The sequence below is a fragment of the Elephantulus edwardii genome, unplaced genomic scaffold (genome assembly GCF_000299155.1).
Source record: "Elephantulus edwardii isolate Elephantulus edwardi_28Jun2011 unplaced genomic scaffold, EleEdw1.0 scaffold00030, whole genome shotgun sequence".
In the NCBI taxonomy this organism is placed as follows: Eukaryota; Metazoa; Chordata; class Mammalia; order Macroscelidea; family Macroscelididae; genus Elephantulus; species Elephantulus edwardii.
Genome location: NW_006399780.1, coordinates 17,483,838 through 17,507,559, shown reverse-complemented (window position 1 = coordinate 17,507,559; position 23,722 = coordinate 17,483,838). Strand labels below are relative to the sequence as shown.

At 44.2% G+C, this 23,722-nt stretch overlaps 2 protein-coding genes across 2 annotated transcripts in view; both read left to right on the top strand.

Annotated features, from left to right (window-relative positions):
* Positions 1-4,630, top strand: part of KRT77 (keratin 77) — a 12,035-nt gene extending 7,405 nt beyond the window's left edge. The window contains exons 5-9 of the mRNA XM_006883868.1: positions 917-1,081; positions 2,309-2,434; positions 2,558-2,778; positions 3,436-3,470; positions 4,332-4,630. Of these exons, the coding sequence (XP_006883930.1) occupies positions 917-1,081; positions 2,309-2,434; positions 2,558-2,778; positions 3,436-3,470; positions 4,332-4,630 (846 nt within the window). The remainder of the gene's footprint in view (positions 1-916; positions 1,082-2,308; positions 2,435-2,557; positions 2,779-3,435; positions 3,471-4,331) is intronic.
* A 13,895-nt stretch (positions 4,631-18,525) lies between these two features.
* The window catches only part of KRT1 (keratin 1), a 5,525-nt gene continuing 328 nt past the window's right edge, over positions 18,526-23,722 (top strand). Inside the window, exons 1-9 of the mRNA XM_006883972.1 lie at positions 18,526-19,122; positions 20,148-20,362; positions 20,672-20,732; positions 21,128-21,223; positions 21,430-21,594; positions 21,723-21,848; positions 22,442-22,662; positions 23,367-23,401; positions 23,494-23,722. Coding sequence (XP_006884034.1) covers positions 18,526-19,122; positions 20,148-20,362; positions 20,672-20,732; positions 21,128-21,223; positions 21,430-21,594; positions 21,723-21,848; positions 22,442-22,662; positions 23,367-23,401; positions 23,494-23,722 — 1,745 coding nt within the window. The remainder of the gene's footprint in view (positions 19,123-20,147; positions 20,363-20,671; positions 20,733-21,127; positions 21,224-21,429; positions 21,595-21,722; positions 21,849-22,441; positions 22,663-23,366; positions 23,402-23,493) is intronic.

The following is a 23,722-nucleotide window of genomic DNA, read 5'->3' as shown; positions in this document are numbered from 1 at the left end:
TGGCATCAGGGTGGGGGTAAGGCTGAGAAAAACTGGATGAAATATGTTTATGGCATTGAAGTCTATGGGGGAGAGAATAGTATAAAAGTATTATATTTTAGGGCATTATGTTTATCGTAGGAGTACACAATGAGGGTTGCAGAGTGGATTATATTTGGGGTTGGGGTGGGATTGGGGGAGGTGCGGGAGGGGGATTGTGTACCAATGAGGGAGTTTTTCTTTTGCTTTTCAAGGAGAGGAGCAAACGGGGGGTGGGGGTGACCAAAATCTCTGTAGATGTTCATTGAAATGAAAAAGAAATAAATTAAAATATTTTAAAAAAAGGGGCGTTGTAGGTTTCAGGGTGAAAATCTTCTCTCACTACTCTAAAGGGCCCCTTTGGCAATAGGAAACATGTAGATTATTGTGGAGATTGATTTTGGAATTTAGATGCACTGTTATCAATTGGAGTCACTGATATTTTAAATTACTAATTTGGCCACGTAGCTGTGGAGCCAAGTTTAAAGAGCAAATCTGAGTGGCTCTGCAACTGGATTACTTCCCCTGAAAGCTCATGTGAGGCACGGGAGAGGGGAAGATGTGTGTGGTTTCCAGGAGCATGGCTGTCTTGTCAGAAGGGTGGGCTCAGGACACAGACAAGCAGGATGAGGGTACAAGATGGGCAGTAGAGGGAGGTGGTGTCTACCAGGCTGGCATCTTCTGAACTTAGGCTCCTTCCTTCTCCCTGGAAGCTAGGTCTGGGCCTTATTCCCTTTCATTAAGCCACATTAATAAGACAACAATTCAGAGAACTCTTCTCAGGACTCGCACCTGGCCTGGGCTTCTGACTTCCCCAGAAAGCCTTGGCAGGGCAGCAGAAGGATCCCAACACCCTGGAGGAGTGTGGGAGGAGTCACCTGTGTTCCATGCCTCCCAGGAGCTGTCCCAGATGCAGACCCACATCAGTGACACCAATGTCATCCTGTCCATGGACAACAACCGCTCCCTGGACCTGGACAGCATCATTGAAGCAGTGAAGACCCAGTATGAGATAATTGCACAGAAGAGCAAGGATGAGGCTGAGACTCTGTACCAGACCAAGGTGAGTACCAGCTTCAGACTTAGTACTCCAAAATCAATCAGACACACCCAGAACTAGCACTGTTAATGTCTTAGTTCTAAAGTAAGATATGCTTGTTATAGAAAATACAAGTAAAGATTGCCCATAATTCCATTACCAATACAAATATTTTTGTTATGGGCCGTCGAGTCACCTGCGACTCAGTGGCCCTATGCACAACAGCCTTAAACCCTACTCTATCCTGTGCCAATTCTATTGTCTCTGACACACCTACCCTCATAACCGCAATCACTGAACCAATCTATCTCATTGAGGGTTCCTCTCTTCTGGTGTCTCTCCACTGTCCCAAGCATCACATCCTTCTCTAAGGACTGGTTCCACCTTGTAACATGTCCAAGGTGTGTTAGACGAAGCCTCAGAATCCTTGCCTCCAAGGAACAGCCTGGTTTCACCCTCTCTAGGACAAACCTGTTTGTTCTCGTAACAGTCCGTGGTATAATCACTACTCTTCTCCAGCACCACAGTTCAAAGGCATCAATTCTCCTTCTATCACCCCCAGTCATTGTCCAGCTCTCTGATGCATAGCAAGTAGTTGAAAAGACCATGGCCTGGATTAGGTGCAACTTAGTCTTCAGACTGACATTGTTGCTCTTCAGTACTTTGGAGAGGTCTCAGACAGCAGACTGTCCCAATGCATTTCATCTTTTAGTTTCTTGGCTGCTGATAAGTACAATAGTATATTTTCTACCAATTCTTCATAACTAACATTTACCAAGAATTCACATTGCCAGACACTGTCCCAAGTACTTTATGTCCATTATTCTGTTTAATCTTTACAATAACCCTATCAGACAAGGTTTTCACTATCATAATGATATAGGTTATAATAGAGTATGAAATTACAGATTTTTTCCAAGGTTTAGTAGCGATTAAATAGCAGAGTCCGAACTTAATTAGACTTAGGTGTGAATCTACAATATTTATGCTCTTAACTACTATAATTCTTTAGTTTTTTCAGAATGGTATTTTTTAAAAACACAGTTTTGTCATTCCCCCGCCCCCCCCCCCCACTTATTACAAATGATTGACTTTTTTGGGACATCAAGTAATAGACATCATTCATAATAGCAGCATTGTATTCTGTTAGAAGGATAGACTTTCACTTTTTAGTTAGACACGTTTATAAGTGTGTCTATGGCCACATCCTTGGCTCCTTCTTTAACGTGATGACCTGTATCTGGCCCTCAGTACCAGGAGCTCCAGATCACAGCGGGGCGACATGGAGATGATCTGAAGAACAGTAAGATGGAGATTGCTGAGCTTAATCGTACCATCCAGAGGCTGCAGGGAGATATCAACAGCATCAAGAAGCAGGTGGGATGGGTGCTCTGAGTGGGCAAACTGGGTGCTCCACCTCCCGTAATACCCTGTCAGATTGAGCTGGTGCCTGAAATTCAACTCCTGCCTGGTTTCTTTCCATGCTTGGCTCCTGAGCAGATTGAGCAGATGCACTCAGCCATTTCAGATGCTGAGGAGAGAGGAGAACGTGCCATCCAGGACGCACGGCAGAAGTTGCAGAACTTGGAGGAGGCCTTGCAGCAGTCCAAGGAGGAGCTGGCCCGCCTGCTGCGTGACTACCAGGCTCTGCTGGGAGTTAAGCTGTCCCTGGATATGGAGATTGCCACCTACCGCAAGTTGCTGGAGGGCGAGGAGATCAGGTGGGCTTGGTGGGAATGAGGGAAAGAAGGAGGCAGGTTTCTGGGCCAAAATGCAAAATGCACTGGTCCTGGAAGAGTGGGAAAGACTATTTGAAGAGAAGACAATCTTCCTTTTTTTCCTCCAAAAAATTTACCAGTCACACTGGATTATTATAAATCCCATTGGATTTACTAATCCAGTGCTCAGGGCTGGCAGAAGCATGCAAGTTAGAAGCAAAGGGTGCACTAACTGAAAGGATCAGAAGACATTGTAATTCCCTCTCCCTTCAACAAGAATGGTCCCACCGCCCACCTAAAGCCAATGCAGCCAGGTAGTGATCCCTGGTGCGAAAGGGCTTCATGAAAATGTGCAGAGTTTCAGCTGGCCCCACTCCTCTCATAAATTGCCTAAAGGCTTAGAGACATCCCAGCTCCCAGTGTCTTTAGGCCTGGATTTCAAACTGGTTCCTTCTGGTTTGACTCTCCTGCTACAAATTTGCATTTCTCAAGAATCACCTGGAATCTTGTTAAACTGTAGATACAGATTCAGTCTGTCTGGGGTGAAAATGCAAAGTATTAGCAAAGGGTTGAGCTGGAACAAACCGTTTTGAAGCCCAGCTTCAAATTTTTTAACTTCAAGCTGTGTGGGTCTGGTTGACATGTGTTTCGCTTTTGCAGGATGTCAGGAGATTTGCAAAACCAAGTGAGCATCTGTAAGTAACAGAGCCCAGGCCTGGGGTGGGCTAGGGCTGGGCAAAGGAGGGTCCAGGAAGATTGACAGGGGGCCAGCAAGGAACCCACAATCTGGTATTTTAGCTTCCAGGACTATGAAATGAAAACCCAAGTAAGCAGACACCACCATCACCAGGCCTGGAAGAAGTTGTTTAATAAAGTGTGTGGCTTCAGTTTTGTTTTATCTCAGTTTTATGCTAAGTCTTTGGCTAGTACAAAGAGTTAAGTACTTGACCGCCAGCCAGAAGGCTAACAGTTTGAACCCACTCAAAGGCATGAGGAAGACAGGTTTTACAATCTTATTTGAACTGGCCACAGACTTGAAAACTCTATGGAGCTGTTCTAGTTTTCACTCACGGGGTTACCTTGTGTCAGAATCGACACCATGGCAACCAAAAAACAACTAATCAGCAGTGGTTCAGAACTCAAGTTGGGTGCCTTCTATTAACACACAGTGACCTCAGGAGACAGCATAGAGCCATCCAGTAGGGATTTCTAGGCTGTCTTATTGACAAGAGGGTGTATCAAGTCGTCCTGACGACCCACTGGGCGAGTTTGAACTGCCAACATTTTGGCTAGCAACCAAACACTGGACAGTTTGTACAACCAGGGCTCCTAAAAATGTAGCCACAGACACTTTAAAAAAAGAAGTACTGCTTAGAGAGCACCTGCGACTTCTTTGTAATATAAATAGATTTTTGCAAACGTGACTATTTTAGGTGTCTCTGTTTGCAAGTCAAATGCTACCAGTGATTCAGGTGGCAGGGGCAGCTCGGGGGGACGGGTGCCCGTGAGCCCCTGCCCAGTCCTTCTGACGCCCCTCTGTGCTCTCTCTTTCACAGCGGTGCAGAGCAGCCAGGTGTCAGTCAGCGGCGGTGGAGGAGGCCGAGGGTCTGGAGGCTACGGAGGCGGCAGCGCCGCTGGAGGCTACGGGGGCAACAGCTCCCGAGGGGACGCCGGGGGCAGCTATGGCCGGGGCTCCCGAGGGGCTAGTGGAGGCGGTTACGGGACCAGCGGCGGCGGGAGCTACGGAGGAAGCAGTAAAAGCAGTAGCAAGTACGGAGGAAGAAGCGGCGGCAACTCCCGCGTGCAGATCATCCAAACTTCTACCAACACCTCCCACAAGCGCATCGTGGAGTAGAGTCTACGGCCGGCCCTGAGGCTCCCCGCCCCTCAGACATGGATCCCCTGCCTGGCTCTCTCTGCCCTTTCTTCCCACGCTCCTTCCTGACTTCCTCTCACTTAGCTTTTCCTGATAGGTCTCATCAATTCTGCTAAATAATTCAGCTCCAGTTTGAGAAGCAGGTTGGGTAACTCTTCCTCTTTAGAGGAAGCTACTTGGAAAGTCATAGGCAGGCTAACTGTCCTGTAAACACTTAGAGGTCAAGTGAAATGATGGGGAAAAGGAGCCTGCAGGTTTACAAGAGAGATAGAAAAATGTTCAGCACCATTGCGTTGCCTTTTCTTCACTGGTCTTCTCTGAGAGCAGCAAGCCAGTCTTCGAAACACAAAAAACCTCACAGCTGTTCAGCCCATTCCAGCTGGTGACAATATAGGACAGAGTAAGGTTTTCAAAGGCTGTAAATCTGAACGGAATTAGACTTCCACAACTTTGGCCCACTGGGACTAACTGACCTTTCAGTTAGCAGCAGTCAAGTGCTTTAATGCCTGTGACACCAGGACTCCTTTAATCTAGTGTTGTCCCCCCTCCTCACCAGGGATCACCAACTAGTTGCTTTAGGCATTAGCTAATAGTAATGCAAACAAGCTTGATAAGGGGAGAAACTGTACCAGGGGTCAGTTCCTGCCTCTTGGTCTATAAGCCTCCATCCTTCAGTTGATGGGGAATGGACATTTTCTTTCTACCCAAGACTCCCGGAAGTTATACCTGCTCCTGGTTCTGAATTTCAGTCTCAAGAGCGTTTGCCCCTGGGTTAACAGTCCAGGGTGAGAGCTTTGAAGAGGGCTCCTTGTCCACAGCTCTGGAGCACTATTCTTCGTAGTGAGTGGAGGGGTTGATGGGTAAACAGTCCTGCCTCTCCTGACAGTTCCATTCAGTTGACAGCCTGGCCTTTTCTGAGCTATGGTTTTTAAGCCCTTCCCGGAAATTGTCTGTTTGGGTGGGCACGTGAACCCAGTTCTGCTCTGTCCAGATGCCCAGGGTCTGAGGAGTCTGAGGATCTGTTTTGGGTCTCGTGAAGGTTCCAATCCTGCACCAGTCTGGAAGCTTCTGGCTATTTGCAAGTCAGGCAAATGCCCTTTCCCAGAACTCTCAAGCTCTTTCTCCTATTCTCTGTCTGTCTGTGGCCTTCAGCAGTTTGTGAGAATATGACTCATAGTTTGCTCTTACAGAAGGTGGTTGAGTTGTGCTGAATGGATGGAAAGGCATAAGTATCAGCCAAGCAATGGGCCTTCAGAGAGGGGTGGCTTTGTTTCTATGATGGGGAAATCTATGATTGTGGGATCCTCACACAACCTTCCAAGTTTATACAGGGGCTTCTAACAAGTTCAATGTGGGGCCCTTGGGAAGTGCTTGTGAATTCATAATTTTCTTGATAGTTGAAGGTTGTACCTTGAAAGGCTTGGCCTTCTGGTGCTTCTATAATAAATTTTTCTGTGATATCAAACTGCTGGTTGTCAAGGAGATGAATTATTTCTTCTTTCATTTCTGCAGGCTTCTGAATGCACGTATCCATGTGCATTTGGGAATTTAATAGTGTGTTATTTTTGCTATTTCTTATGGTTCACACAATACATAATCTTGAAGAACCTTGGAGACATAGTACCCCTAATCCCTAAAGTGACTAATTAGTCAAAAGTTGGTTACACATTTGTCCAGTTGACATTTGTTAGACCCTATACTGTGTGGCAAGGTACCTGGGTGGCGTAAAGAGTGTGCACTTGGCTACTAACTGAAAGGTTGTTGGTTCAAGCACATCAATGGTACTTCTAAATAAAAGTCTGATGATCTGCATTCATAAAAATCACTGTCACCCAAACCAGACCCAACCCAACCCAAGCAAACAAACAAAAACCCGTGTGCAGCTCAGTTCTACTCTGGGATGTCCTGGGTTGGAAATGACTTGATGGTAAGGACCTGGAGTTACTGTGTGCAGAGTGGTATTTTAGGCTCTGGGAAAACAAAAGCACTCACAACCCAACTGATCTACTAAGGGGTCAAAGGAGGTTCCACTATTACAGAGAAGGAGTCCAAATGTGTGTCTGTTTCTTTGAGAACACAGGCAGATCCAGCAAAACAGGAGCTGGGGCACCTGCAGGAGGTGTCGGTGGTGGGGAAGGGAGGTTGGTCAGGACACATTCTGGAAAGCTGGACTGTAGAGCCAGGCCACAGCAGAGGCTGAGGGCAGGCGTGGTAGGAGATCAAGAATTCTGAAGAGCCCCCTCCAAACAGGGCACAGTCTATTTAGAAATGTAAAGTTAAGTGAGGGTAAATGCGTATGAGGGAGTGAGAACATGCCTGCCCAGCTAGACAAGAGAAGCCAGGCTGAGGAGATAAGGGAGTTGGGTTCATTAACTGAATCAGTGTCATGGGCAGAGGCATCTTTCATTGATCTTGAGAGGAGACGTTGATGCAGGAATTCAAAGACAGAACAAGTTAAGTGATCACCTTATTCTATATGGTATTTCTGAGTCACAGAAAAGATGTGACCTACTTCTTCTTCCCTGGAGGAATACAGGTGGAATTTGGATATGAGGTTCATTAATGACTGTGATTCATATTGATAAGACATTTGTTTCCTAGGCACACCCCAATGTTCTCACTGACAAGTTACTCCTCTTGCACCTGTCTTGGTAGCAGGCCTCTGGGAGGATGGATCAGAAAAGGGAAAGGACGACAGAGGGGCTGGCCAATGGGAAGAAGCCAAGGAGTGGAATGATGTCATGTTCTACCCTGAGAGTTAAAAAAAAAAAAACAACCACAAAAAGCCAAGCGTTCCAGGGCAAGGAAGGAAGACATGGGTAAAGAGCAGGGGGTGTAATGATGATTTAGAGTTTTCAGTTGGCACTGAGAACACTTGAGTTAATAGGGAGGGGTGGCCACTGGAGACAGAGTGGGAACCAAGAAGTAAATATAATTCAGAGCCTGTTTTCTCTCTTCTATGGTTAAGATTGCTCCGCGCACTACGAGCCCCAAGGTCTTTAACAAATGGATCCTATCCAGAGGACAGTGACCAAGATGGTGGTAGACGTGGTGGTGGTAAATCAGAAACCTAGTTACCTAAGAAATAGAGAAGTGGTATATAAGATTCTCAGAAAGAGGAATTGGCTTCAGCTAAACACCCAAATGGCAGATGAGAGACTGTAGCATACTTGACATAATAGTTGTTGTTAGGTGCCATCGACCTTATGAACAATGGATCTGAACGGCGCCCTGGCTGTGCCATCCTTATCATCTCTGATATACTTGAGCCCATTGTTACAGTCACTGTGTCAGCTTATGTTGTTGAGGGTCTTCCTCTTTTTCACTGACCTTCCACACTGACATAACAGAGGAAGTGCTTTTTGGCTGATCTTGAGGTGGTGGAGTTCTCTTGGGGAGTTAGCTTCCCATTAAGCAGAAACTGGCTAACTATTTGGTAAAAAGTTTGGAGAGGGTACGGAGCATGAAATGGAGATGTGTGTGTGGTGGCATTTCACATCTTTGGTGCCCTAAGCATTCATGTAATGGAGCATGAGAGGGAAAGAATTCCACTCTTTGTGTTGTGTTTTGGAAGAACCATAGTTAGATGTTAGGGAAGTATGGAGCCATGGAGAGGACAAGGACTCTATGATGTTTAGCCAAAATTATAAAATGAAGCTATGTTTTCTGGCACCACAAGCCTTATGGCAGAGTGTGGTTTGATTTTCCCCAGGAGTGTGCATACCCTTATGGGTGGTTTTGGGTTTTTTTGTTTGTTTGTTTGTTTAATCTCTGGAAAATATGGCCCTTCCTTTCTCTCTGGATGCTTTGATCATCTCAATCATGGAGGGCTGATGAACAGGTGGAGGCAACTATGATCTTGAATTTTAGGAATGTTGTTGTTAGGTGCTGTTGAGTTGAGTATGACTGATAGTAACCCTATGAACAAAAGATCTGAACCCTGCTCTATCCTGTGCCATCCTCACACTTCTTGATACACAAGAGCCCAGTGCAGCAGTCACTGTGTCAGTCTACCTGGTTGAGGGTCTTCCTTTCCTTTGCCGACCCTCCACCCTTCCCAGCATCATGTTCCTCTCCAAGGAATAGCCCCTCCTAGCCATATGCCCCAAAAATGTGAGATGAAGCCTCATTATTCTTGTTTCCAAAGAGCACTCTGGCTGCACCCTCTCAAACACATATTTCTTTGTTCTTTTGGAAACCCATGGGATGTTCAAGGCTTTTCTCCAACACCACTGAAAGACATTACTTCTTTTTCTGTCATCCTTATTTATTTTTCAGCTCTCAGATACATAGCAAGTCATCAGAAAGACTATGGCCTGGATCAGACACACCTCGGTCCTCAAACTGACATCATTACTCTTCAATAATTTGGAGAAGTCACTAACTGCAGATTTTTCCAGTGCAATACATTTCCTTATTTCCTGACTGCTCACACCAAGGATGTTAATTGTAGAGCTAAGCAAAATGAAGCAAGTCTTAGGAATATTGGAGTGGATATTCTTTGGGCCAATGCCATAAGAAATGAAGGCCGGAGGGGAGAAGAATTAAACAGGGGGAAGGGATATGGAGTCCAAATGAGGAATCTTGATTTGATATTCTGGGAAAGAAGCAGCAACTCTGGAGACCTGAGCACTGAGGGCTAACAGCAGATTGCTAAAATACACCAGAGGAGGTGTCCTGGCATAGGCTTTCCATATTCCTCTTGGAGGACAGGAGAGATTCTACCGGAAGCAAGGAGAAGACAACAAACAGTTCCATAGCCATTTGCAATTTGCAAAACACTTCACATACATCACATAATTTTAGATTCTCACTGGTACTGTGAGAGGGCTGGGAAGATTATATATTAGAGCTCTGTGGCCCTTCCAGGGACCTTGGAGCATTCCTTCACTGTTTCTGGCCAATCCTATGTTTATAAGGCACATACTTAAAAGCAGCATAAAGCAGCTAGTTCATCCATTAGTGAAACAGAGGAGTTGACGGGAGGGAGGATAGTCCCAGGGCAGGCCATGCCAGCTGCTCCTCCCTCTGAGAGACTGGGAGGGCGGAACACTCTGGGAATCTAAATTTAACTCCACCTGCTTATCCCTCTATGGACATGTGGTGAACTGGAGGAGCAGCCATTGGCTCAGTACTGTTCTAACTCGATCTGACCTTGGCCAAGGTATGTTTCTAGGTTGAGAAAGTCTTTGGAAGAGGCTCTAGAGACTGTTGCTTCACCTTCGGTTACCCAGCCCTTTGGCCCAGGTTGTACCTTATTATCAAATGAGTGAGCTGTGTGCTCCGCCAGTCCCTCTTCACTCAGCATAATTCCCATGATTGTTTTGGGGTGCTGTCTTGGTTTTATCAGCTTTCTGATCACTCCAGTACACATCCTGATGTCTTCTGGCTGATGAATGTTCTCTTGCCAGGCTGAACTTGCACCTTAAGATGCTGGGAGATCCTCCAGGATGGAGAACTGATTCTGAAAATCCCAATTCCAGGCCTGGAAGGGCCTCTGGGGGCTCTGCCTGGTCTGTTCCCACATCTGCCCAGTGTGTGTTCAGCTCGGCATTTGCAGAGCATCTGATCCACGTGGAGAGGCCTAAGGGCTTAGCAATCCTTCTTGGATGGGATGGGGCTCTAGTTTCACTGTTACAGACTTACGGCCTTCCAAGGCTTTCTCCAAGTAGTTCCAGTGGCAAAATGATTGAACACTCAGTTCCTAATGAAAAAACCAATACGCTGCTATTCTACAGGAAGATGTGGCACTCTGTGTCTGTGAAGACTACAGCCTTAGAAAACATTAACTCTTCCACTCTATCCTGTAGGGTTCCTGTGAATTGCAATTGTCTCGATGACAAAACATTTATTTTGGTCTTTCAGAAACCAAAGGTTTTCTCCTGTGAGTAGTACAAACAGCATTCTTAGTTGCTAACTAGAAGGTTAGAGGTTGGAGTCCATCTGTAAGCGCCTTAGAAGAAACCCCTGGTTATCACCTTCCAGACAAGTAGCCGCTGGGCACCCTGTGAAGCATAATTCCACTCCGACGCGCATGAGGGTGGCTGACATTGGCCAGACAGCAGCAGGTTACCGGCTAAGACTTTCTCCTATGAGATAGCCTCATTTCAAAACCATAAACTCTCTTTTCTGGCCTTTTCACCATTTCCAGTGAAATAGGAACTCATCCCTTCCTGGTTATTTAAAAAAATATCAGCTCTGGATCTTTGCAAACTCCAAAGTAGGATGGAATCTGCCCTCCTTTCTCTTTCATCTACTGTACTGAAGTTGCCCTGTAAGGCAAGAAATCTCCATTTTATAGGGGAGGAAATTTAGGCTTATTGAGAGTGAGTGACCTGCCTAGAGCCTTAGAGCTTGCTTATGAGCAGGGCTTTATAGTAGATGATGGCAGAGTGGAAGCAGAATCTATAGGCAGCCTGGCTAACTACACACCACAAAGTGAGGCACCCTCTGCTGTCTCTTTCCTACACACTCATCTTGGTTTCTCCCTTTCTGGCCTCTGCTCTGCCCCAGGACTGATAGTGAGGGACTCCTGGGAGCCTCTTTGCCTCTATCCCAAACCCAGACTGCCCGGGTTCTGCACCTCTCCTGCCTCCATAAGAAGCCTTGGCCCCTCCTCTCTTGGGGACAGCTTTCAACATCTTACCCCACCTCTCCATTGTCTGTGATTCCCCTTACTCCTCCCAGGCTTCAGTTTCCCCCACTCCTCTGAAATTTTCTTCTCCCACGTACCTGGTGGAGTCCCGCAGGGCTGGGTGGCTTGTCATTGCATGTCTCTCTTCAACTATTTTTCTAAGTCTCGTCCCTCAAAAATCTCTCAATACATCACCACGCCTGCCCCAGCCCCTGCCCATGGCCTGCAGCTGGCTTGTGACAATTTCCCCTCAGTGATCAGCTCTGAGATGTGTGTGTGTGTGTGTGTGTGTGTGTGTGTGTGTCTTTAGGATTGAAAACATTCTGACACTTTTTCATCCAACATTGATAGGGACACCACTTAGATGAGATGCAGGGGGCTCTACGGGAGGCTGGGGAGAGAGAGTACATGTAGATTAAGTGCCCAGAGTCATGAAGAACTCTTGCTCTGAAAAGTCTCATAGAGCAAATACACACACATGCACACACACACACACACACACCCTTGTGCAAATCAGTGCAACATTATGACCTTGAATCCAAGAACAAATGAGCTTAGAGAAAGAATCCAGCTGAGTAACTGAATGTATTAGTTAAGGAAAACTAATACGTTAAGGAAAACTCCCCAGAGGAGGTGAGACATGGGCATTTGTCCTTTAGACTTGATGGACTGAAAACAGAAGTTGTGATGTTAAGTGTTTAGAGCTTGCTTATGAGCAGGGATTTATAGTGTGAGTTGCCAAGGCAACTGGAGGCTCTTTTAGAGAAGAGACGGGTTGGATAGTTTAATCAAGGCGGAGGGTCAGCAGGAGAAGATGGAGTTGATGCAGGTGAGGAAGTTGGACCAAGGAGGAGAGAAAGCCTGGAAGTAAAGGCAGGTGTTCATGCTGGAGTTTGACATTCATTCAAAGTTCCATTTCTCTCAGATATTACCTGGATGACTTTGGTCATCTATTTTAACCTCTAAGAACCAACATTGTGTGTTTTTTTTTTTTAATGGGTTATATCTATAACATGGAGATTTTTTTTGTTTGCTTTTTGAAAATTTTATTGTGATAAATCATTGTGAAAGTTTATGGAATAAATTCATATTTTGTTTAATAATTTATAAGCATTTTGTTTTGTGACATTAATTATAGTCCACCCATTAAATACTCCTCACACTTCCTCTTTGGGCCCCCAACTCCATTTGGTCTTCTTTCCTGTAACCTTCTTACATTCTGAAATTTGTTTTTGGCACATCCTGTCCTTTTGGTCTCCTGAGGTTGCTTGTTCTGAGGAGGACCTTGCTCATGCAGGCTATTGCTTACTTCATGGATGTATTGTTTCATTGAAATATAATCCCTGGGGTAGGTTCAGTTCCAGGTTTGAAGGGTGTCTAAGGACTATAGTCTTGGGGGTTCCAGCAGTTTCTATCAGACTAGTAAGTCTTGTCTTTTTTTATGGTTTTGAGGTTTGTTCTATGTTTTTCTCCCATTCTGTTCAGGACCTGCTGTGAGACCCATCAGAGTGGTTGGTAGTTGTGGCTGCCGCCATCTAGTTCTTCTGCTCTCAGGTCTGTGGAGGCTGTGGTTCATGTGCCCCACTGAGTCCTTGGACTAATTGTTTCCTTCAGTCTTTTGTTTTCTTTGCTCTACTTTGCTCCAAATGGGGCAAGACCAATAGTTGCCTCTTAGATGCTGCTCACTAGCTTTTATGAACCCTGCCACTAGTCACCAGAGCAGGATGTGAAACATTGTCTTTGTGGGTCCATGTAACGCTAATTAACCCAGATGTCATCTGAGACTCTGGTCCTAAGATTCCAAGCTTAGTGACTCATTCCCTCAAGGTATGTGGTTATGGATGACATTTTCATAGCTTTAACCCTTGTATATTCCAGCACATATGTGGATATATTTGCAGCTCATACAAACACTTCTGTAGAAATGCATTCTGCCAATCATGCATATATACATGGTTGTATTCTTATTACTTTCTCACATCTATCAGCTTACATATATACTTACATATCCACTCATAGATTATTGTTGTTATTACTGCTTTTGGAAGATTATATATGTCTTTGTTGCCTTTTACTCTTGTGCACATCCTGTGTCTTCCCATGCCTGGGTGATATAGTGCTAAGCTCTGACATATTGTATATTTTATTTCCCTTCCTCCAAATTAATGTGATATAATTTTTAATTAGCAATTTTCATTACTTTCCCATTTGTCTTTTTATGAATGATATTTTACTCAGCGTAACGTCTTCTAAGTTCATCCATGTTTTGAAGTATTTTGCAGATTATTTTTCATCGATGTTGTATAGCATTCCATTGTGTCTACCAGTTTATTTGTTCATTCGTTCATTGATGGTCACTTAGATTGTTTCCACATTTTTTTTGCTGTTGTGAATATATGACAAACATGAGTGTGCATATATCTAATTGCTCATGTGAACTTTCTGACATGTAAATGAGATAGCACACATAGCACCTCGCACATAGTTGATGCACCACTGGTAGTAGTGCCTCTTTTTTCCTATTGTTTTAGCTTTGCTTTACAAATGCAGAGAATACAGATAAAGCCAAGAGTGAGTGAGTGTGGTTCATATCTGTTTAACATTTTTTAAAAATGTCCTCCCACACCTATGTCAATTCTAGAGACAACATAAAAAATAACAGCATAGAAAATAATAAACACAGTTAAGTGACAACATTATTATTTCCAATTCTTTGGGGTTACTTCAAAGTGAGCAGTGGAACTGAAAACAAGACAAGGATGTGTGTTCTCACCGCTTACATTCAATTTTGTTAGGAGTTCTGGCCACAAAATAACACAGGAGAAAGAAAAGAAACCTATTCAAATCAGAAAATAAGTAAAACTATCGCTATTTAAAGATGATGTGATTGTATACACAGAAAATCCAAGTATCCACAAGCAAATGAAATGTAATGGTGTCTCAAAGAATGAGAAATAGAATTTACCTTATAACCCGGCAGGTTACTCCTAGGTATATACCCAAAGACGTGAAAGTAGAGACTCAGTAGTAATTATCATCAATGTTCATAGCATCCACAATAGCCAAAAGGTGGAAGAAACCAAAATACTTATCAATAAGTGAATAAATGAACAAAATGTGATAGGTATATACAATGGAATACTGCTTCACTATAGGAGAAATGAGGTCTTGATATATGCTATAATGTGCATGGAACTTGAAGACATTATGCTGAGTGAAATAAACCAAACATGAAATAACTAAAAAGAGTAAATGTGGAGGTCACTTTCATACAACTAGATACCTCAAGGGATTTTGTTCCTTGGTTTGGAGGTTTTTGGGTCACTGGTTACATGGGATATCCCACTTAATTGGTCCAATGATGTGTTCAGTGTTTTATTACAGTACCTCATTTGTTGCAATAGTGTATGGAGTCTTAAAAGTTTTCAAGTGGTCATCCAAGGCACAACAATTGGTCTGTATTCATTTGAAGCATCAGAGGGAAAGAGAGAATCAGAAATAGGAGGAGAATGTGGAATGTGTAACTAATTATCTCATAAACAACTCCCTCCTTTGCCATAAAACCAGCAGAACAGGATGGTATCTGAATACCATTGTTAAGCTTTTTGATCAGTTAGTCCATAGAAGATCAAGAAGGTAGAAATGCAGAACAAAATTTCATATTCTTTTAAAATCTAGTCTTTCTGGGACTGTGGAGGGTACCTAAGTTTACATAAGTTCTGAGACTGTTGCTTTTCAAAGTCAAGTCAAAGTGGTCAAGTTGAAACTGATTCATAGCTGAACTTTCAGCAGGTTTTCTGAGACTGTAAATCACACAGGAGGAGTCTGCATCTTTCTCTTGCAGAGCAACTCCCCTAATGATGAAAAAAAATGTCTGCCTTGAGCATCATGCTTTTTAAAAGAATATAGGATCAAATTGATCATTGAATCTAAAAAGATTTAAATAGGAATCTTAGGGATCATTGTTGTGGTGGTGGTGGCACGCCGTAGCATCAGAACAAAATCAACCCACTAGAGGGCTGGCTATGGACTGATTCTGACTCGATGGTACAAAACAACAACAACAAATTGCACAAGAGGAGGCTGCCCATCTTTCTGTCACTGAGTAGCTGGTAGATTTGAACTGCACACCTCTAGGTTGGCAGCACAGCTCCTTACCACTAGGCCACTGGAGCTCCCTTAGTGTCATTAGCTTATGTTACTGGGGAAGGAACAACTCAGAAAAGGGGATGGGAATGGTTGAACAACTTGAAGAATATCATCAATTGTCAATAAACATTGTAGAAAGTCAATGTGGAAATCTGAATTGGAATATTTTACTGTGTCTATCACTAACAACAAAACAAAATGTGGGGAGTGGGTAAGGAACTGAGAGTAAAAAAGTGCTCACTGGAAAGAGAATAGGAACTTGATTCAGAAGAATTCATTGACTGACTTAGATGATTTGTTTATACTGTTTTGAACCTGAGTTCTTACTTACCTGGTAGACAGGTTAGATGATGTAGTAGTTGGGTCCCTAAAGATAAAAGTGTTCTGTGATTCTCTCTATTCTTATTTATAAGCACCAATTCCATGATCCTGTCCTTGAGTCCTTGTCACCAGTTCAGAAGGAAGAATACTTGACTAGAAATCAGAAAATTAGAGTTCTAGCTCCAGCTGTGTCTTTTCCTAGATGGTGTATCTAGAGTCACCTATACTTATTATCTGAGCTTCTGTGTTTTGTAAAATGAGATGGTAACTTTTTTACTGCCTAGTTTTCAAGATTGGAGATAATGTTTGTGCGTGTTTTCCCTGAACTGTGTAAATTGTAAATTGACGGTGTTTTTGACACCATCTCATTCCTTCTAGCTCTTATACTTTCCCTTCTCACGGTAGTATATAAAATACCTCTTTAATATTTCTCAATGTCAGTTTCTCATTTTAGAGATGGGAACACAGGTTGCTGCAAAGATTTGTTTTTTGGCTTGCAGAGATGAAAGATTGAACACACATATGCATGTCCACACATATGCACATCCCTCCAAAGTGCTAGAAGGAATCGATCGTGAAGAATGATATGTCTCATGAGGGAGTATGCTGAATTAAAGAATTTTGATTGCCTGTCAGAAGGCAATTAGGCAACAGTCATTACCACGCCAAGACCATCCCTGTACCCATTGTTCGCCTTCAGGAACTAAACTTAGATTACTCATTCCCTAAAGAGATGGTTGGTTTAGAAGGTCAGTGATGTTACAAAGTCCTAGGATGGAACCTGAGAGCAGTGCCATGGTGGTGGGGAGGAGTGAGGGATACTTTCCAGAGAAGGGCAGGGCACAAACTTTGGGAGGGGATGGTAAGGTTCTAGTGAAGTATAGAGATGATTGACATTCAGTAATCCTGGTTCAGGAGTGCAGGGCAATGGGACCACATGATCCTAATGCTCTTCTTCTCTCTCATGATTTATATTTTCTTGTAAAGACTTCCTACAGCAGGCCCAAGATTTACCATTCACAACCTCCCACAGAGCTTCTCTGAGTCAGCTGAATGTAGAGTTAGTTGCTCGCCACTCTGTTTATGTGCAAGTGTTGGGAGCATGCCAAGCTTCTAAGAAGTCTCTGAAAGAAACTCTGGGGTTCTGGTCTTTCCAGATCTGAATACCACTACTGTCCATTAATATTGATAAGGTGCTGCAGTCCAGGAAGGTTCCTGGTTCATTGCAATGCAAGATGGGTGTGTGTACACCTGAGCACAAGACAGTTCTCTATTCAACTCTGTGCTTCCAATCTGTCCTTCTCAAAATTAATTGAAAAAATAGATTTTGAGCACCTGCAATGTACCAGGATCCAAAGGGAAAACATAGGCCATCTGCCTAGTGCTCTCTCTGCAATGGATAACTTCCCATGCTTTCTGGATTCCACCTTGGATTCAGTCGGTATGATGCTGTGCAAAACACTACTTGGATCTAGCCCACTAGAGTCAGACATTCTTGGTTCAAATCCCAGATATTCTATTTACTAGTCATGTAAACATGGGCAGGCTATTCAAGCTCTATGCCTCAGTTTCCTAATTTTTAAAACAAAGGTAATAATAGCGTTACTTCATAAATCTGTGACAACTCAAAAAGTTAATACATATAAAATATATAGAACAGTATCTGGTACATGGCTAATTTTAAAATAAATGTTAGTTATTATTACTTTCAGAAATTATTTCAATAGCCTCAGATCAGGCTCCTCAGGCTCCCATCATGATCTTTCCTTCCAAATCTACTTTTGTCTTAACTTATATAATCCAGTGTGAGGTTTGGCCCATCAGCCTACAAGCCTTACCTTCACATCTTTGTTTTACAAAATGTCTTAAATAGTTTCTCTTTGCTCACTTCACTACTCGTTATGTTACTCAAGGTGTGTTTGCACCCTGTCCACTGTATCTCTTTCCTGTTGCTGCTACTCCTATCTTGCCCTTGACATCTGTGGCCTCATGCCTGTCTTCTGCACTGGACTGTCTTTGAAGAATTGGAACAACTAGGGAACCTAGACAAGAACATATATTTCCCTTGTGAGCCTTTCAGTGTACCTGCCCATACATCCCTTTCTATGACAACCTCTCTTCCTTTAATATTAATGCAGCACACTTCCAAAGCTTACATTTCTAAGTATTTTTTTTTTTTTACATTTACTAAGTCTTATACTCTGTGCCAGAAGATGCAACCTCATGAACTCTGGGGTTTGGAAAGTTTTCAAAAATGAAAACAGCTAGAGGGTAGCTAGAGAGTTCCTTCTGAAGTTCAAGAATGAGGAATTGCACCTGTCCTCCTACATGAAGAGAGATGGAGTTTAGCAACTTACAAAGGTAAAGTGAAATTTGACATTTACCCGGCTTTGTGACAGGGGATTATGAAACTCTACCAAGAATCACCAGAAAGCAGATGAGGGAGTCTTACTTTCTCAAAGTCATATATACTCCAGGAGAGTTCTTGTCTGATAAACCTATTTCCAAATGAACCAATCTTGCCTGCACAGCAATTTTGAGAGCCCATCCTGGGAGCTAGGTGTGTAGTGTTTATTGTATTGTTGAGGCTCGTAAAAATCTTGTATGGCTGCAGGCAAGCCAATCCCTTGAGAGACTGCATCTCTGCTGACTCCTGAGGACCAAGCCCAATTTTGTCCCTATATATACGGGGAAGTCTCTGTGCTGGGAGTAGAGGAGTGTTTGGCTCCATCCTTCTCTTTCCTTAGCTCCTACTTTCCTTTACGCCGTCATGAGTCGACAATTCAGTTCCAGGTCTGGGTACCGGTGTGGCGGAGGATTCAGCTCTGGCTCAGCTGGAGCTGTCACTTGCCGGCGCCGGACCACCAGCAGCTCTGTGCGCCGCAGTGGCGGCGGCGGAGGCGGCGGCGGCGGTGGAGGCTGGTTTTCATCCTGCGGTGGTGGTGGTGGTGGAAGTGGTGGCTTTGGAAGTCGGAGTCTTGTTAGCCTTGGCGGCAGTAAAAGCATCTCCATGAGTGTGGCTAGAGGAGGAGGTGGCGGCTATGGTGGCGGTAGCTATCGTGGTTATGGTGGTGGCGGCTTTGGCCATGGTGGCTTTGGTGGCAGCAGCAGCTATGGTGGAGGTTTTGGTGGTAGAGGTGGTGGTGGTTTTGGTGGTGGTGGATTTGGTGGTGGTGGATTTGGAGGCGGTGGACTTGGAGGTGGTTTTGGGCCTGCCCATCCTGGTGGCATCCATGAGGTCACCATCAACCAAAGCCTTCTGCAACCGCTCAATGTGGAGGTCGACCCTCAGATTCAAAAAGTCAAGTCTCAAGAAAGGGAGCAAATCAAGGCGCTCAACAACCAATTCGCCTCCTTCATTGACAAGGTGAGTTTACCTGATCAGGGCCTCGGGAGAGCTGCTTCAGGGTCATGTGAGACTGATGCAGTAAAAAAAGGGGGTGGGGGAGAAGGATTGTATTTGAATGATTGGAAGGAAATTTTGTGGGATGGTCTTGTAGCAGTCATGTTAGAGGTAAGCTTGTGAGTTAAAGACCTTAATAACTCAGCTCTGTCTTGGAAGATGTGGCCCACCAAACCATAGAACAATTACACACTTGCAACTAAATATTTTCTTATTTAGCTTTTAATTTAAATCAAGATTTAACAGTGTTGGATGAAAAAATAAATTAGAAATGGGGCTAACAGCATTCAGTAGAGGTGGCAAGTAAGGACCATGTAAAGGCCTTTCCATTTTTTAAAATGGAGTGGAATGTGAACAGAATGTATTGTGATATTGTACAGAAAGGATACCTAAAATCATACCAGATACTGGTTCTGAATCAGGGTAGAGATATTTTTTATACTCACATTTCCAAGCATCAGCCAATGACAACGAACAGATCAGCATTTTCTTGCATTTTCACTCATTTGCCAATAAGGTCAACTCAAGTTTATCCACCATAGGCTTATAATCCAACTTTGTATTTTCATAACATACTTCTGAGCTGCATGCTCAGGAAATATATAAATGTTTACATACTTAAAAAACAAATGGAAAGACACATATCTTAAATATCATATGTCTAATTCAGACCACAGTAGAACTGATTTCATATGTGCTTTGCTGTTTGGAATTTGTGTAGCAGATCTCTTTCATTGTTCCAACTGAAACGAGACTATAATTTTCTGTTCTGAGAGAAATTCAGTCTTTTTGGAGAGTTATAATGAGTTGCCATTTTATTGGGAAGATGATGGTAACGTGATCATCTTTTTTCTGTATCTCTCTCATGACTGGGAAAATAGTGAAGTTCTTTTCCAAGAAAGGCATAGATTTTGCTGTATTGGCCTTTGACATTCCCTGGCAATGGAACCCCATTGGTACTTGTAGTTCACAGGGTCTTGTGTTCTTAGGTGAGGTTCCTGGAGCAGCAGAACCAGGTGCTGCAGACCAAATGGGAGCTACTACAACAGGTTGATACCTCCACTAGAACTCAAAGCTTGGAGCCTTTGTTTGAGCAATACATCAGCGTCCTCAATGGCAATCTGAACAGCCTGAAAAGTGACCAGACTCGGATGGATTCGGAACTGAAGAACATGCAAGACATGGTGGAAGATTACAGGAACAAGTAAGGAAGCCTGGCTAAGCAATTACTGATTCCTGTTCTAAAATTTATTTCCAGAAAGTAGCAAGCTAAGACTATGGAACACTATGTTGCAATATATTTTCTTCAGTTAGCGACAAATCAAGTTTGTGGAAACTTCGATCTACTCTGAAGCTGCAAGTGGTTTAGTGGTTTTGTTGTTCAGAAAGTGTAGCCAAGATGTTCTAGGTTAGCAATAAGAAAGCAATGACAGGCACTGTCACTCAGTATAGGATGCTGGACTTCAGAATTTACTTCTTCTGTGCCTCCTTAATTATGTCTATTTTCTGACAGGTATGAGGATGAGATCAACAAGCGGACAAATGCAGAGAATGAATTTGTGGGAATCAAGAAGGTGAGGAAAATTTGAAAGATGAAGCTCACATATGACGTGAATAATAATAGAGGGTTTAACAAACACTAATGTGAAAGAAGTCAGGAGGTGGAGAACCAGGTCTGGTGACTATCTGAAGTTGAACAGCAGCCCCTCACCCCTCTCTCATACCACACTATCCTGGACCTAGACTCATCTAGAATTCCTGCTTCTCTCAGTTTCTCAGTATCTGGTGTTGTAAGGAAGGAGGCAACTTCTCAGGCAAGTCAGCCAAGCTCCCTTGATTGTGTTAGCAAACAGTGGCATGATTCAGCAATTGAAATCAGACCAAAGTAGACCCTCAACTCCTACTTGGAAAACTCATAGTTGATGACTTGAGGATAATTGTGGCTTCATGATGTTTGTTGTTCCTCTAGGACGTGGATGCTGCTTATATGGGCAAGGTGGACCTAGAGGCTAAAGTCGCCAACTTGCGGGAGGAACTTGATTTCTTAACAAATCTCTATGAAGCAGTAAGTCTTCTCATTTCAACCATTTTTAACCACAGGGAGAAATTTTAAGCCCCAATTCACCACTACTTAGGAAAATACATGTGTGCCATATATCTATCTCTATCTCTATCTCTATCTCATCTCTATCTAATCTTGATTAATTTCCCTCTGTCTAAGCTGTTTTTGTTTTGACACTGTAATAATCACTAGACTATTTTGTTTTACAGGAGTTGGCTCAGATGCAGACTCACATCAGTGAAACGAATGTCATCCTCTCCATGGACAACAACCGCAACTTGGACCTGAACTCCATCATTTCTGAGATCAAGAGCCAGTATGAGGAGATTGCCCAGAAGAGCAAGGCTGAGGCCGAGAGCGCGTACCAGAGCAAGGTGGATCACCTGCAGGATTAGCTGGTGCTCCTGCAGCAGCCTGGCTCTTCTGTGCTCTTGTTAATATTTGCACACCTTAGCCAGGATGTGCTCTGCACACATTTCACTGTTTTGTCTCTCCCCTTTAGTATGAAGAGCTCCAAATGACCGCTGGCAAACACGGGGATAGTTTGAAGAATTCAAAGATGGAGATATCTGAGTTGAATCGGGCGATGCAGAGACTTAGATCTGAAATTGACAATGCCAAGAAGCAGGTACTTATGCCTTCTTTCCAGTGCTTAGCTGTATGGAGTGAGGAGGGCATGGGGTACAGGGAGTCAGATAATTGGAGGGCACTTTTCCAGTTTTGCATTTGACAATCGCAACCAAGCTTGTGTTGTTGTTGTTGTTGTTGTTATTATTATTATTCCCAATTCCCTTGGTGACCAGATTTGCTTTCAGAGTTCAGTCATCACACTAGGTTCTTTTTAGGGAATTGGAGAAATCACTCAGTAGAGAAATTGCTGAAATGGTAAGTACGGCCTATGAGCCAAAATGAGACTTAAGAGGTGATGAATAAAAGGCTAAGGCAGCTAGGAGGTTTGAGATTAGGCATTTAGAAGAACATCAATCCTGTAATGGTTATAGGAATCTTGTTTCAGGAGTGATTTTAAAAGGAAATTGACATAGTGAGGTACTACATCCCTATTCTCCTATTGGAAGCAAGAAAACACGAGGGATGACTTAAGTTCTAGTGTTTCTGATAAACTCAGAATATGAGCCTCACTGGAGAGGAGAACTTAGTCTGGGATGAGAATGTGAAGGTTAGATGTAACAAGGTGTAAGGTACCACCTTCTCCTTTTTCAGGTCGGTCATATGCAGCAGGCCATCAGTGAGGCCGAGGAGCGTGGTGAGAAGGCCCTTAAAGATGCCCAGAACAAGCTGGCAGAGTTGGAGGATGCCCTGCAAAAGTCCAAGGAGGACCTGGCCCGCCTGCTGAGGGACTACCAGGAGCTGATGAGCACTAAGATGGCTTTGGATATGGAGATTGCCACATACAGAACCCTCCTGGAAGGAGAGGAGATCAGGTAAGAAAGGCACCCTGGGCCGTATGCCTATTTCCTGTGAGCTTTCTTTCTTGATCTGGACTGTTGTTGAAGATGCAGCCACATAACTACAGCCTGTTCCGAGTCTGTGGAAAGGAAGACGCTTGGCTCAGGAGAAAAAGGGATGTGTTTCTACTCTGGGAGTTAGTATAAGTTCCAAAGCTTTTTTAGAGTGTTGCATTTTTTAAAAAGTTTATTTTTTGTGTGTGTGTGTCGGTACAATAGGAGGAGATTGCCCCTCCTTCTCCAGCGGAGCATCTGGTGGATTTGGACCACTTGCCTCTGGGATTGCAGTGCAGCTTCTTGCCACTAGGCCACCAGAGCTCCCAAGTGTTGCATTTTTATGAAGAACATTGAGATAAACCCAATTGTTCTTCCTCTGGGATGGGATTCAGATGTCACCTGGCCCAAAGGCAATACCTCCTAGAGGTGTTCGTCCTGAACTGCGAGGCTCTGGTCGAATTGAGATGGAAGTGTCTTTCTGTTTGTATTAACCATGCCCAAAAGAAAAATGACAGTGGGTCAGGTTGCCAGGGGAGATTGGATGGGCCTTCAGATCAAGGGGGCTGGAGACGCCTCTCATGGGATCCAGCTAGGCGGAGTCTTTTAGAAGGCCAGGGAGTCACAGGGAAGGATCTGTGAGGCTGAAGGGTCATGAGGCTTTTTTGTTTTCCTTTTTCCTACAGGATGTCTGGAGAGTGTGTTCCGAACGTGAGTGTGTGTAAGTACAAGCTGCTTTCCCTGGGGCATGCGCCGGTTGGGCTGGGCTGAGCTGGAAGTCGGGACTGGAGATGACCCCATCTTCCCTTGCAGCTGTGAGCACCAGCCACACCAGCATCAGCGGAGGTGGTAGCCGAGGAGGCGGAGGCTACCACTCTGGCGGCGGCAGTTACGGCTCAGGAGGAGGCAGCTACGGCTCTGGCGGCGGCGGCTCCGGCGGCGGCAGCTACGGCTCCGGCGGCGGCAGCTACGGCTCCGGAGGCGGCAGCGGCGGCGGCAGCTACGGCTCCGGCGGCGGCGGTAGCGGCTCTGGAGGCGGCGG